Genomic DNA, 14,382 nt, shown 5'->3' with positions numbered 1-14,382 from the left:
TCACCAAATATCGACCACAAATAAGAGAAGCACTACTTCAACATAATTTTATTTGTTTTTAAAAGTAAAAAGTAGCTGCTCAAGAAACTATTCAAGAGTAAAAAAGCATTAGATAACATGGCTATTCAAGTACTGAGTAACTGATGTAAATATAAAAATAACATCATCAGACAGACCAAATTATAAAGTTATGTGGAAATGTTGATATTTTAAACATCAAAATGAAAATTCATATAAATAACAATTACAAAATGAAAACATACAAAAATAATTATTTTTCTAAATCAATTTCTTTCAATATGAAGCTTATGAAACATTAACAAAACATGCAGGTGTGTGTCCATATCTGGTGAGTTTTTGGTGACAACGTTTGTTCTTCATTTGATTTAAAATTGGTTATTGAACATTTTGAAACGATTCACAATTACCAGGGCTAGAAATTGTGATTCTTTACAAAATACATTTTTCCTCTGTAGAAGTAAAAGTACTCCTAAAAGATAATTTTTTTCCCAAAAGGTTTCTAAAGTAAATGTAACTGAGTAAATATAATTAGTTACTATAAAACTCTACTCACCTGACATCATTGCCTCCATGGGCGAAAGAGCCAAAGCAAGCGGTGAGGATCTGCAGGAAGTGGAAAAGCAGGAACACCTCGGACTTGTCCTTCTCCTCGTGCTCTTCCTCTACCAAGTCATCAAGAGGCACCGGCGCTGGAGCTCCTTCTTCCTCCACCCCTCCCAGCTCTGTGGCCAGCTTCAGCTCCACTCCTCCCTCCTCTGCTTCGATCTCAGCCTCGGCCACGGCATTGCAGTACGAAGAGTAGCTGTCGTAACGTACCCGCTTTTTGGAGTAGGATACGCTGTTGCTCCTGCCGCCGCCCTCTCCCACCAGCTTCTCGCTGTCATCACGGGACTCAGAGCGCCTGACAGGCTGGACGGGCATGCCGCATATCGCGGCTGTGTAGCAGGTGTAGCTGTTGTTGCGGCGCAGCAGACGGTAATTGTTGTCAGGCTGTTGTGCGCCGGATCGGTCGCCATCATCCATGCGGCCCAGGTGGATTTTGTGGAGCAAGTCTTTGTAGAGGCCGGAGTCCTTGTGGACCGTGTGGTAAACCTGGCCGTCGCTACGCATGTGGCCATCGAAGGTGAAGCTGCCGTTAGCGATGGGTGACTTGAGGCAGCCGTTAGTCATAGAGTGGGTTCGACCTAAAAGGTGGAAACAAGGAGGGCTTTAGGGAGAACATGCAAAGCCCTTTCAACAGTCAGTTTATTTTAGTTTTCCCTATTTAGTTTGAAATCTGAATGGTTTGAGATACATATTATAAATTTGGATTTAGGCCAAGGGCATTAACTGGACCGACCACGCTTACATAAATATGCTTTAATCTAAATATGTCCATCATCTCTCTGGCTGCACATTTAAGTTCTATTCCACTTCAAATCACTGAAACAGTTCATTTAAATCAAGAATAAAAACCCTTAGAGTCACCCTTGATTTATAATAACTGGCACATTGGTCAACATATTTGATGTATATTTGCTTGATGATTTTGATGATGACATTTGACAAAACGTAATGTTTATTGCCATTTCATAATTGGTTATTATATCATGTTTTTATGGTGTAAAGCACTTTGAACTGCCTTGTTAGTGGAACATGGTGTACAAATAAACTTCATTTAACTTGTCCAATGAACAGATTCTTCCACATGAACTGTGGACTTCTTCACTATTTCTTGGCTAAATGCTCTCTTTGCTGACCTGTGGATAGTCATGTCTTGGTAGGTTTGCAGCAGGAAGCTATGGATTTTGTTTTAGAACCAAACCTGTAATCTGCTGCTGGTTGTTCATAAATGTTCTCTAATAAACCTCCGGGGCCTTTACAGAACTGCTAGATTTATACTAAGGTTAAATTACACACATTTGGACTCTTTTTACAATGTTGGTGACTTCTGAAGGAGCTGGCTGCATTTTATTTTATTTAGGGGTATTCAAGAAAGAGAGGCAAAATACATATCCATGCAACACAATTACTCACTACAGTAAGAATAAACATAGTTATTCTTGTGCTTCTTTGTGTTTGTCTGCCACATAATATCCCCATAAAACACACAGAAGGCCATGCATCTCAGAAAGTGCTTTCTACAGGAACACATTCTTACCGTACACCCTGCCGTTGGGCAGGACAGTGCCTCCATTGGCCATGTTGGAGAGCTCTCCGCTGGAATCCCGGGTGTTCCTGTCACTGCTGCCCCCTGTGAGCGGCACCACGGCCTCGTCTGTGCCTTTTGCCCCAGGCAGCTCCTTGAAGACGGGGCTCTCTTCTTCTTCTTCAGGGATTTTGTCCAGACTTTCATCAGATATCCTGGACAGAGCCTGCTCCTTCTTTAGGCGACCTGAGGAAAATCCAGAGATAATTAGAAGTCATGCAGAAAAAATATTTCCAAATAATGCAATGTTTACAATGAAGAAATGAGGTGCAATAGGTGATTGTTCACATCCCTGTTTGAGTTACCACATAAGGTTGGAAACAAAGGTTTTAGTGTTTGTAATTAAGAATGAGACGACTAAGAAACTAAAGAGTGTAGACAACTGGATAATTAGCAGCTTATATATTTAAACAAATGGATTTATGAGACAAGGCCAACGCAGTAACTAGAAAACCTTCAAATGATTGTGAAATTGTGCCAAAAACTGATCATGAATCAGCTTTGTTGTTTCAAACCCATTAGGACTTTGAAATGCTCCATCTGTAATAACCGAAGCTTTACAGCTCAACTTTTATTTTAAAGAATGTCTGTGATTTTTATTCTGAGTTTAAGTTAAAACTTTTTGTTGAATTCTGGAAATGCTGTATTCTATAAATCATCTAACTTAATTTTACTTTCATTATAATTAAAGACCTAAGGGGCAGCCACAACAGAATTAAATAGAATAGAAATAGAATTTATTGTCCCTCAGTAGGGTAATCCAAGTTAAATCTAAGATCCAGACACCAATAAATTGCTGAGTTGCTAGTTACTACGGTGATTTCCACTTTTCCCAGGTAAAGGTCAGAGGGGAAAGCCACAGCTCACGCTTTTCTTTCGAGGCAAACAAAAAAAGACAAGAATCTATACTAAAACTCAAAGAAATTCTTGACACAAGTGGCCAAAATGCCTTTTGTTAATGATTTTTGAAGGAGATATAACAGGTTTAATGCACTGTTGACCTGCTGGTTTGAGAGAGGTTTGGGAGGAGTGTTACAATGGAAGTGTATGGTAAGTTGTACGTGCATTTTCTCTGATCTGTACAGAAAGCCCTGGGTAGTACAATGATTTGTAGGAATTTTAATTGAAAACAGACAAAAATTCCTACATTTTGATGCATAGATTTTATGTGTAATTGAGAAAATGTGGGCATAAACGAAGTTTCAACCAAAACATTTCTGAATATTTCACAGGGTCAAATGTAATACTGGAATGCTGCAGGTAGCTGGATTTGGACTTTAGGCAATGTTTCTCTGTGTTAGACAAATGTACATTTTGTTGACAACAGTGTAGGCGAGGAATAGGGTAACTAAGAGTTTCTTCTCCAATCTCACCATCATTTATAAGTTCCCAAAAAGCAGAGAGCTTTGTTTTGTTTTGGTTCTGCTTTCTGAAGAATTACAGCAGAACATTTTGCAATTGTTATGAGAGAAAACACATGAATACTTATAACTTGTTACAAAGAAATATAAAAATGAACTGTAACAACAGTACAACTATGCTTTTCCCTTGGCACCCTTCATGACTTAGAAAAATCCTGCTGGAACATTTTCACAAACACACACATCCATCAGCTGATCCAAACTAATCCCAGTGCTGGTGCTCCTGATGACGTGCTCCTGTACTGTAAGTACACAAACACTTTTTAAATCGTTTCATTTTATAGAAATAACCAGTTTAAGACCCCACTACGGTGCATAATCCTGAAAGGTATTTAGAGTTCATGATATTCTAGCCAACAGGCCAATTCAGACTTAAAACTGTGCAGAGTTAAAGGACGGAGAGAACTAAATTTAATTTGAACAATAATGTTTTATGAGTTAAGTTAAGTCTTTAAGTTCCATTCTTTTAACAAAGTAAGTAATGTTTGTATGAAAAGAGCTTGGCATGCTAATTTAACCAGGTAGTTCTTATTTATTCAACATCAAGCCAACCTAAACAGACAGGTTTCCCTTCTCTATTCCAGACAGTCTTTCCACCGTTTTGGTTTTCTGTGTCATGAGTTTTATAATAGTCTTCCATGCTGTGGGCTGCTTCTTCCATTAAGAAAAACAATTGCTGGCTTTGATCTTAAAAGCTTTCTACACTGCAGGCATTGATCCTAACCATTTTCATCTGGCATAGTAGCTACATACAGAGAATACCTGCTCCTGAGGGGAAATAAAACGCAACATAATAAGAGTGCAGAGTACTTTGGTGGTTTTAATGACTCTAACCAACAAACAACAAAACCCACAGCAGCTCAACTCTGTTATTTAGCATCAGAACTTTACCAGAATAGAGGAGACCTCTCAGGATGTTGATCCGATGCTGAAAAATGGTTGGAACCACGCACACAAAAACATGCAGACACTCACTTGCTATTTTTCTTCTCATCCAAGGACAGACGAATATCCAGACCAAAGCTGCACAGACCAGCGACCCGGCTAATGTGATGAGGAAGATGGCCCAAACTGGTAGCATCTCTAATCCAAGCACTGTACATCACAAAGCAGCAGGGAGAAAATATTTCCTTATCTTACAAGTACAGTCACCACCTATTTTTCTGTTCTTTGTCATGATACATAAAACATTATATCAGTTAAGAATAACTATTGTCCAATACTCACATGGGGCTCCAGTGTACATGATAGAGAAAGTGTTAATCCCGATGGTAGAGGCATAGAAGACAGGCAGAGCACGCAGACCATTTGGGACAGAATCATCCTTAAAACAAAGCAGAGATTAAGTTTTAGATTATTATTCCGGTATTTTAGTTTTACTTCAGTTATGTTTTTAAATCTTTTAGCATCCTTCCATCTAAAATAGTGAGTGAATGCCCTGGACTTGGGATTTCAATTCAACAACAAAGAAAAAGACAAATGTGATAAAGTGGAAGCAAAACAATTTAGTTTTCTTGTACAACTTTGCAGTGTTGACCTTAAAATGATCTGCAACCATTTTTATCCTCCTTGTGTGCCTGCTATCACCTGTTACATAACATCAGATTTGCATGTGTTGCCAAATCAAAATGGGTTTTTATCAGTGCTGAAGTTCTCTGGGCAAGTTATGTCTACACATCAGCCAGAGTTTGACTTGTAATGTTTAAACTCACGCCACCTGAGAAGACAGGCATATTTTCATGTAACTGTGCCAAAATCACTTCCAACAATCCAAAAAGACAATGACAGCTGTCCACTACCTAGACTTTATGACAGTCTAGGCTTAATTAGTATGAGATTGAAACAATTTGTGAAATCCACCTTATTGAGGATGAAGTGCCTGATGAGCATGAAGAGGAGTCCAGACATGAGTCCAGAGAGCAAGGGTGAGATGAACCAAGAAGAAACTGCAGGAGAAAGAAAAGCTTATTAGGAATTAACAAGACACAAAGAAAATCTCAGTCCAAATGTTTTTGCTCCATTTCTTCTACTTTAATGTATTTCTGTATAACAGCAACACAATGGACAGATTTTCCTCCTGATATCCTTACCGATTCTGACCAGCTGCATCCACTGCACGCCCTTTGTGCCGATGGCCACCATGGAGAAGCCAATGGTCGCTCCAACAATGCAGTGAGTCCCGGAGATGGGCAGTTTGAGGAAGGAGGCAATGAGTTGCCAGACAGCTGACCCTGTGACCCAAACATACACATCTATATGAAGCTCATGGTGGCAGCATGCAGGAGTTGATGTGTTATTAAAATTCTTATTTGCTCTTTTTGTAGAATTTTTTTAATCATCTCCTTTTGGTTGAAGTATAGCTTTTTTAGACAAACAGTCTTTCTAGTTTTGAATGCTGTATCACAGGAAGGATTTTTGCTCTTAGTTCTTTACTTTTTCTATCAGCTACGCTTTGTAACCGTGGCAACAACGTATTTTCTTTACAACCAGGAACATCTGATTAGATGCTTAGCATCTAAAGCTCAAATAATACCTGAACTATGACCTCCAAATCTCTGTGGAGTTGAAACCATTGCTTTATGAATGCAGAGTGCAACCAAAGAGGAGAGAGGAGGAGAAAGTTAAGTCATCTAGACCTAAAAACAAACAACTAATAAACAGTTTTTGATGCACTAATATTTAGTGCAAAAGATACAGAAATGATGCCAACATGAACAAAATAAAATTCACCTGAAATTATTTTAATTATTATTATTGATAAAAAATAGATTATTATTATTATTATTTGCTAAATGCTAGAATAATCAGAGGCAGAATGTTTAACTTTTTTTTTTCCTTATTCAAATTCAGAAGTTTGCAAACATTTTCTGAATATTTGGTTCTTTCCTCATGATGCTATGTATTTTATGAACACATCAGTCTCTCCTGCATCAAAACACCCACATATCCTAAAAGCCTACAAGAATTTCATGTATGGTTTGACGCAATACTATCTAAATACATTTCAAATAAACTAAAGTAATAAAAACAATTTACTAAAAAGATGTACTTACCGACCATGGCGCTGACCTCCCCCGCCATTAGGACGGGCACCGTGTTGTTATAGAGGCTGACGTCTATGATGCCCTTTCGAATGGTCTCTCCCACTTTGGCCCCAAGCAGCATTGAGCCCAGCGTCTCAAAGATGGACGCCAGGATGCAGGCCTGCTTCAGAGTGACCACGCCGGACCCCACTGCTGTGCCGAATGAGTTAGCCACATCGTTGGCCCCGACGGAGAAGGCCAAAATGAAGGCGATGATGAAGCCAATAATCACCATCCACAGATACGGTTCCATATCCATCTTGATATGATTTTATCAGAGCACAAATCCAAGGAGAAGAAAAAAAAAATGCAGGTAAATAATTCTAAAAGGAAAAAGGTGCTTCTCGTCTTTAGCGGAGGACTTGGTAAGTCCACTCCTTTTCTTCGTCCCCTGGTTTGGAAAAAGTTTGAGGGGAGAAGCACAGCTGCTAACTAAGCGTTTGGAGCTCAGTCCAAATATTGGAGACTAGTGATGCTGGGAGCAGGAAGCATTCCATAGCTTAGTGTGAGGTAGCCTGTGTGCTTGCTCTTTCACCTGCCAGAGAAAAGAGAGGAGACATAGAAACAGATTAGCGTCATAAGCCATGATTACTCAGCTACTAGCAGACAACACCTCCATGTGACTTCCTCAGTAAAACTAAAACAGAGGAGTGGGGGCACAGAGAGCAAGAGGGAAGCAAGAGTAGACGGAAGCCAAACAGGGAAAATTGGTTTCGATAAAACAGGGAGAGCTCTCCAGCAGGGAAAGCTGGGGACATCTCGATTGCTGTAACAGGAAATTATAGAGCACACTGATAAATCAGTCCAGACCGTTCAGGGTTATGGCTGTCAGCATTGACAATGAAAAGACCTTAGTGTCCACAGACAGAGAGAAGAGCAATGCTCCCAACAACAGACACACCGTTCATAAGTAATCTGACAACAAAATTATACACTTTGGATAATGGATGAGTAGATGGATGAGTGGACGAACAGAGAGATGAAAATCAACAGGCGATAACCAAGCCAAAAGGTGGATGGGTTGGTGTATCCATTTGAGTGTCCGTCCAATAGACAAACTGACGAATGGAGATAAAATAAGGGACAAATGGATAATAGGTGGATGCATGATGGAAAACTAACAGAAAAGACAAATGGTTAGAGGTGGATGGGCAGATGGATAGATCAACCATAGATGGACAAGCAGATGTAGAGATAGATGGGGATGGATGGATGATAGGTGATCTCTATAAGATTTGGAAAAGAAAATAAGATAAATTTCTGAATTATTGACATATCATATGGATGTCACAATAAACTTTGTAAACAGAGGAGAGTAAATGTAGCAAATAGATTCAAGTATGAAAGTGTATGTCTACAAGCAGTTTGATCAAACAGATCTCTTTGAAGAAGCAGGGGAAACGTTAGCACTTTGACTGTCACACTCGCTGACAGACGAGGATGTTTGTGTGTCTCAGACTCTCCTCCCATCGTTCTCTCCTTCACCATCAGCACTGCTGCAGCAGAGCTCTCAGAATGACAAAGTTATACAACAGTTTTAGAAAGCAGCTTCAGAGCACAAGTTCAAACAGAATCGAAGGCTTTGCTGCAGTTAAAAAGTGAGGAAAAAATGCTGCATTCATTTAAGACTGCAATGCAGCAGGAGCAACAGGGATATTTTTCTGTTCTCACAAAAGAGATGGCTTTTTTATGGACCAAAATATGTGGCAGAGGGAATATGACCAAATTGCTTTGGATTCTTGTACTCTCTAGGTGGAAAGAACGCCTCCCGAATATGCTGAGGTCTGACTTAAAAAGCTAATGTAAACAGCGTTGTATATTTATACATATACTATGCTTAGATAAGGTTTGAAAAGTCCGATTATTAAAATAAAATTTCCTCCAAGTCAGCTTCTATGATGATGAAAATTTGTAATCCATCCCTTTTATTGAAGATGATACGAAAATAAAAGGTTTTTCAGGGTTTTCCTTTTGGGACCAAGTTAACCAGGTTTCAGCAATGTTCTAGATGAGTTTATCTCCCAACTGATCACATTAGATCTGCTGAAAACAACTTGGAAAAATGTACGCATGCGGGCTGTTTACATCATAACAAAATCAACATGCTTTAAACACACATGGCCACGAACACCGGAGCTTCTGGTCCCTGAGAACCCACCGTCACAAATCACTTCTCCGCAACCTAGTTAGAGTCATTGCAAAGGAGTTAATGACATCACATGTCCCTCTAAGGTTTAAATCTGTTGTTAATGCGAGGCATCAAATGTAACCAGCTTGAAGGCTGAATTAGTACATTCTCTCGGCATGGAGCGACTGCATGCTCCTTGTCGCATGGGGGGCAGGCCCCTTATTTCGAAATAACCCCCAGTCAGTCATGGCTCCCTCCTCCCAACAGAACTCCATCTGGAACAGTTGAGGTCATTCACAGCTCTCCTTTATCCTTTGTTGAACCACAACAGACACAGAATGTGTCTCTAGATCACATCTGTAGTGGAGCTCCCCACAAAATTAGGATCATGATACAGGCGAGACTCAAGTGTCTGCACATTTATTATAAAAATCAAGTCAGGTTAGATATAAAAGAGGTAAAAAGAAGTATGAAGATAACCTATTGTTTTTAAAACTGACATAAGCCTCAAGTAAAATTTCTACACAAGATTTTTCAAGAAAAGTTTCTAAGATGCGTTAGAGCTTCACAATCTCTTTAAAATTAATCAATATCACAGTATTATTGTCAAAAGTTAATTTCAGTAATTTAAAAAGTTAAACTCCTTCTTATATAGCTTTATTATAAAGGGATATATTTTGAGTGTTTACTTCTGCTCATTTTGATTAATTATAGCTTAAAGGTTAATGACACCACCAAATTCAGTTTTTAAGAAGATCTTAATATTACATAAGATTTTTAATGCATAAATTTAATATAATATTCTACACAATCATAAGAACAACTGCTGACTTTAGAGCTGTCCAGCAGATAGTCATTGACGGCCTCGAAAAGGATGGTAAGCCACAAAGGATATCGCTAAAGAAGTTGGGTGGAAGGACAAAATGTAGCAAAAAAAAGGGTATTGAAACAACAGGACTGACAGGCACCTTAACAGTCTATTCAAGAGCTTGATGCATTTTTAAACTATATGGACTGCAACTGGAGTCAGAGCTTCAAGAGATAGGTGTACCCAGAATCTGGGTTAAGAAAAAAAAAAGGACTGTTTTCTTTTCAAATTTTCCATTTCATTTAAGAAATCAAGTTCTCAAAACCTGGAAGAAGAGTGGAGAGGAACAGAAATTATGTTACTTAAGGTCCAGTCTGTAGGTTTCAGATTCAGCTAAATTCTTCCAGCTAGGACTTCATAACATCTAAAGCTGTTAATTTACTTAACTCTTAAGTTATTGAAACTGTTCAGTTTTTAAACATGTATGGGCTTCTTTAACACGTCTGTTCGTTGGTTAATAAACTATTTGTTTTGGAGTCAATTTTAAAGGTTTTGAAGGACTGATGATATGGTGTGTAAATGTTTAATCCAGTGAGCGGAGCTGCCTCAGGAGAACCAGATCACACAGGTCAGAGGCGAGCGTGACTCTCCACAGAGGACATCCACACACTCCAGATTCAAACAGAGGGAGCAGACAGAGCTCCCGCCAACTGTGTATCAAATATACGCTGGAAGAAATGAAAAAGAGGAAGTGGCCCATTTATAACCCCATTTATTTTAACAGTATAACTCAACATGACAGCTGTACTCGAAACATTCTGGACACCATGAAGACCAGTCTGTACTCTAGCACTCCCAGTTGTAAACATAAAAACTACTTGTCAGCGAAATTTTTAACTCCCCATGATCGCCACGATCCAATTGAGTTTTTTTTTTATTTTTCCGTCAATATTGCTATAATAGGAACCACAACTGCCTAGAAATAGCAAAAATACTTGAGATCAATTCTAAAAATGCTTATAACTACCTACTTTAATAGTTTTATAGTTTAATAGTACTTTAATAATAACACCAAATGTCCCTTATATAAATATATATTAATACGCACAGTGGAAGCTGTCTTAGCTGCACCACAGAAGACAACATCCATGGTCTTTCTTATTTCTGCTCCTGGGGGCACAGCCAATCAGCACTAAGGAAAATTAATGGCACTCCTGCATTGGCTACTTTGAGGATGCCAGCCAATAGCATGCCAAGTAGCACTGTGGCTATGGTATTTTAGTTCCCCAAGCTGCATTTTCTTTAGAATATTTTATCTAGGCTGTATAAAAATAAAAAAATAAAAAAAATTAAAAATAAAAAAAATGGGAAAAGGCAACTTTTCCATGAAACAAATTTTAAATTATCACTAATAATAATTAGAAGATAAAATGAGATGAATAGTGTATTTACCCAACTAATTTCTAAAAAGAAGGGAGCAGATACTTTTCAGAAATAAAAGACATGAAGAAAATGCTATCAAAAATTAAAGTGTGACTATGCCAAAATGGAAATAATTGTTGGATTGTTGTCTGATTTTCTTTTTAACCATAACATAGTATTTAGTTATCATAATGAACAGGTCCAACTCCAGTTGAATAGCCGTCTGGGACTGATAAAGTTTTCTGAATCCGAGTGTTAAAGTGAACTATCCCTAAACAAAATAGTCTGATTGTGAAGCACATCTTGAAGTACATAATAGCTATTCAGATTCTGCAATAGCACTAATGAGATCGGACATTTAGTAATCCAATAAATTGATGTCTTAAAATATCTATTGGTCAGAGGAGACCGCAAGCCAACATCTACAGCTGAGCTAATGAAATGGGCTCAGCAAAAGAGCTGAGCCCATTTCAGCTCTGAAGGCAAGATGGAATATGCAGAAAAGAAAATCAAAAAATGTAGATTCATTAACAGTGATGGCAACAATTTTCTGCAGTTCGAGTAAGAGTGCCATAAATGAGTCTGTTTTTTGTTTTTTTCCCCTTTCTATTGAAGAAAAATTAACCTAAATAGGAAGGTGATATTCTGAATACAATTTGGAATTGGAAGCGTGTGCTATTTGGCTCATAAGAAAAAATGTTACACCTCTTCAATCAAATGAGCATTCTGGAGGTCACATTGAACACTGGCTTCTTTCACAGGCATAATGGGCTAATAGTAGCTGTACTACCCATTTTAGCAATATCTAGCTGAATGTGGAACCAAGTTATCAGCCCAAGGATTTAATTAAACATTTCTTTTAATTAGCAACTTTGCCAATTACCTAAAAATTTCTGACCAAATTTACACAAAACATCCTTCCAACAAGTATTACTTAACTGGCTCAAATAATCCAAATATAATTTAGGGATTAGGGAATCAGGTGCAATCAAAATCAGTGTCCTTGGACTGTTGACAAAGGAATACTATTCATCTAGATACTTTTAAATAAACAGATACATTATTGGTCATTTTAACTGTATTTTTTCTATATTTAGTTATTTTGACCCAATTTTGTGGCAATGCTAGACAACACAGTTTTTAGAAACTTGCCAGTAACTCATTGTGGTCCAATCTTAAGGTTTACTTTGCTGCAATGTCAATCTGTCCTCTAATAACACCCACCTCAAATTGTTTCGCCACAATTAGCACATCAGAGATATAGGAATATTTAGATTTAAAAGGCTCCAGAGAAAGCTCCTCTAATAAAAAACCTGAGTGACACATTGTATGAAGTGCCCTGCTCGTCAACTTATTTCTGGCAGACCCAGTTTCTTTCTGTGAGCGTCAGGTGGCAAGCAGTTCACATAATGAGAGCTGTGACGCAGGCACAGCCACAAAACGGGCAAACAGGACTAAATTGGGGGCTGTATGTCTGTTGGTGAAAATTGAGAATGAAGCAGAGGTCAAAGATGGATGTTTAGGAGCATCGCTGGCATCAGACATGCCTCAGAGCCGGTGGGAGTCGCAGACAAGCCTCACAGGGCAAATGTGTCAGAATATTCAGACAACAGTGAAGTCAAGTTGTTATTTTTAATTCAAGACATTGTCTTTGTCAGTAACAAAAATCTACTGATCTTTTTGCTGTTACATCTTTTTCCTACAGTTCTTTTACACTGACGGTCTCGGTGTCTGTCGCTACTTGCTTGTCTAAAAGTGAATGGTAAAAGTCAACAACTTGATGTAATCTGCTGGGTTTCCTTAGTTTTGAAGCTAATTTGAATAACAAACTGAACTTAATGGAATGTATGCAAGACCGAACCTATATAAAACATAACATGTTGATAAGATACTTTCTTACCAGCCGTTAATGACCACACTCTGTATTATATATATTTTTACTCACTCAGTTGTTGAAACTCACCTAGAGTGATGGAATTTTGTATAATGGTATTTGTTAGTATGTTCCCTCTATGTTTAACTGCATAGAATGGACAGGAACACAGTTATTGGCTTAATGCTACTGCAATAAGAACTGCAACAACTGGCAAATCCCATTTGTTTTGCAACTTCCAGCTGGAATAGACTCAACTTGTCTATGTTGAAAGAAATTTTGTTTGCTCACGTAGACCAACATTTCCCAAATGTTTCAGATTTGGCACAAGACAACTTATCTCACGACAGCACTGAAAAAAGCTGGGGAGCAAATTAAAACAAGACCAAACTAACACAAAGCAATAAAAATCTAATATGTGGACTTCATGTTTACCATTATTTTTATTAATTTTTTTTAACTTAAGAGTATCTTGAAATGCTACAAGAACATCTAGTATCTCAACATTTAGTAGGCGACCGAGAAATCGTCTGAGGAAAGAAATTGCTCTATTTTTAGTTTGATTTGGCTCAGACCACTGACTGGCCAGTTGGAAACTCAAAACTCCAAACACACTACTCACTGCAGATTTCTGCTAATGACACTCTTCCTTGCTGAAGTTGTTACTGAGCAAAAAAAGTCTCAAGAGATGTAAGTAAGTAAAAGAAGACAGTTTATTTTGTGGCACACTGAGATATGTCTATGGTTAGTTCAGAAAGATGTTAGCCAACATTTCAAATTCTAGCATGTTCTATGAAGGACAGAGGTTGAAGTCTTTTAAAAATCTAAATATGTATAAAGGACCACCAGAAGCTGCAAACAAATACAGCTAATTTTGTAACAAGACTGTAATTTTTTTTTGTTTTATATCATGTTTTACATACAATTTCTATAGAGAATTCAGAATATCAACAAGAAAAAATTACAAGAACTGTAGAAACTTTAGATCTGAAATTGGGAGCAATGCAACAAGACAGGGACAGAAAACTGCAAAACAGAGAGAAGTTTAAAACTCTGCAGACTATGCTGTTTAATTTATCTTTTTTTGTTGTATTGCTTTTAATACCGCAATGTAACTCTCACCCAGCTCAAGTTTTGAAGTCTGGCTCCAACTATTCAATTAGGGTTCACAATTACCTGGAGAGTCACCTGAAGGACATTTGGTCTTGTCAACTGAGTTACCACATGTACACCATAAAACAAGACAACTCAACTTGCATTCCAGCTGTAATCAGTTTCTGTCACATTAGTTCAACACTCTAAACATTTATACTTATGCTTTTATTCCAATATTGCCATCATACATACATAAGTTTAGCTTCAAGTTAACAGTCCAGAGTAAACCGACCTCTAGCATCTGGTGTGGCAGCCATTTAAAAAAAAAGAAGGAAAAAAACAA

The 14,382-nt window shown here is 38.0% G+C and overlaps 1 protein-coding gene across 4 annotated transcripts in view; it reads right to left on the bottom strand.

The window, feature by feature from the left end:
* slc20a2 (solute carrier family 20 member 2) overlaps positions 1-14,382 on the bottom strand; it is a 53,938-nt gene that overhangs the window by 15,114 nt on the left and 24,442 nt on the right. For all 4 annotated transcript variants that reach the window (XM_023342974.1, XM_005798408.2, XM_023342975.1 and 1 more), the window contains exons 2-8: positions 6,684-7,248; positions 5,721-5,861; positions 5,491-5,576; positions 4,858-4,954; positions 4,606-4,725; positions 2,162-2,395; positions 575-1,205 (exon numbers count right to left, since the gene is read on the bottom strand). In XM_023342974.1, coding sequence (XP_023198742.1) covers positions 575-1,205; positions 2,162-2,395; positions 4,606-4,725; positions 4,858-4,954; positions 5,491-5,576; positions 5,721-5,861; positions 6,684-6,972 — 1,598 coding nt within the window. In that variant the 5' untranslated portion in view covers positions 6,973-7,248. The remainder of the gene's footprint in view (positions 1-574; positions 1,206-2,161; positions 2,396-4,605; positions 4,726-4,857; positions 4,955-5,490; positions 5,577-5,720; positions 5,862-6,683; positions 7,249-14,382) is intronic.

This window comes from Xiphophorus maculatus, chromosome 12, assembly GCF_002775205.1.
Source record: "Xiphophorus maculatus strain JP 163 A chromosome 12, X_maculatus-5.0-male, whole genome shotgun sequence".
Taxonomy (NCBI): domain Eukaryota; kingdom Metazoa; phylum Chordata; class Actinopteri; order Cyprinodontiformes; family Poeciliidae; genus Xiphophorus; species Xiphophorus maculatus.
The sequence above is the reverse complement of the archived record's forward strand: the minus strand, read 5'-3'. Positions and strand labels throughout refer to the sequence as shown.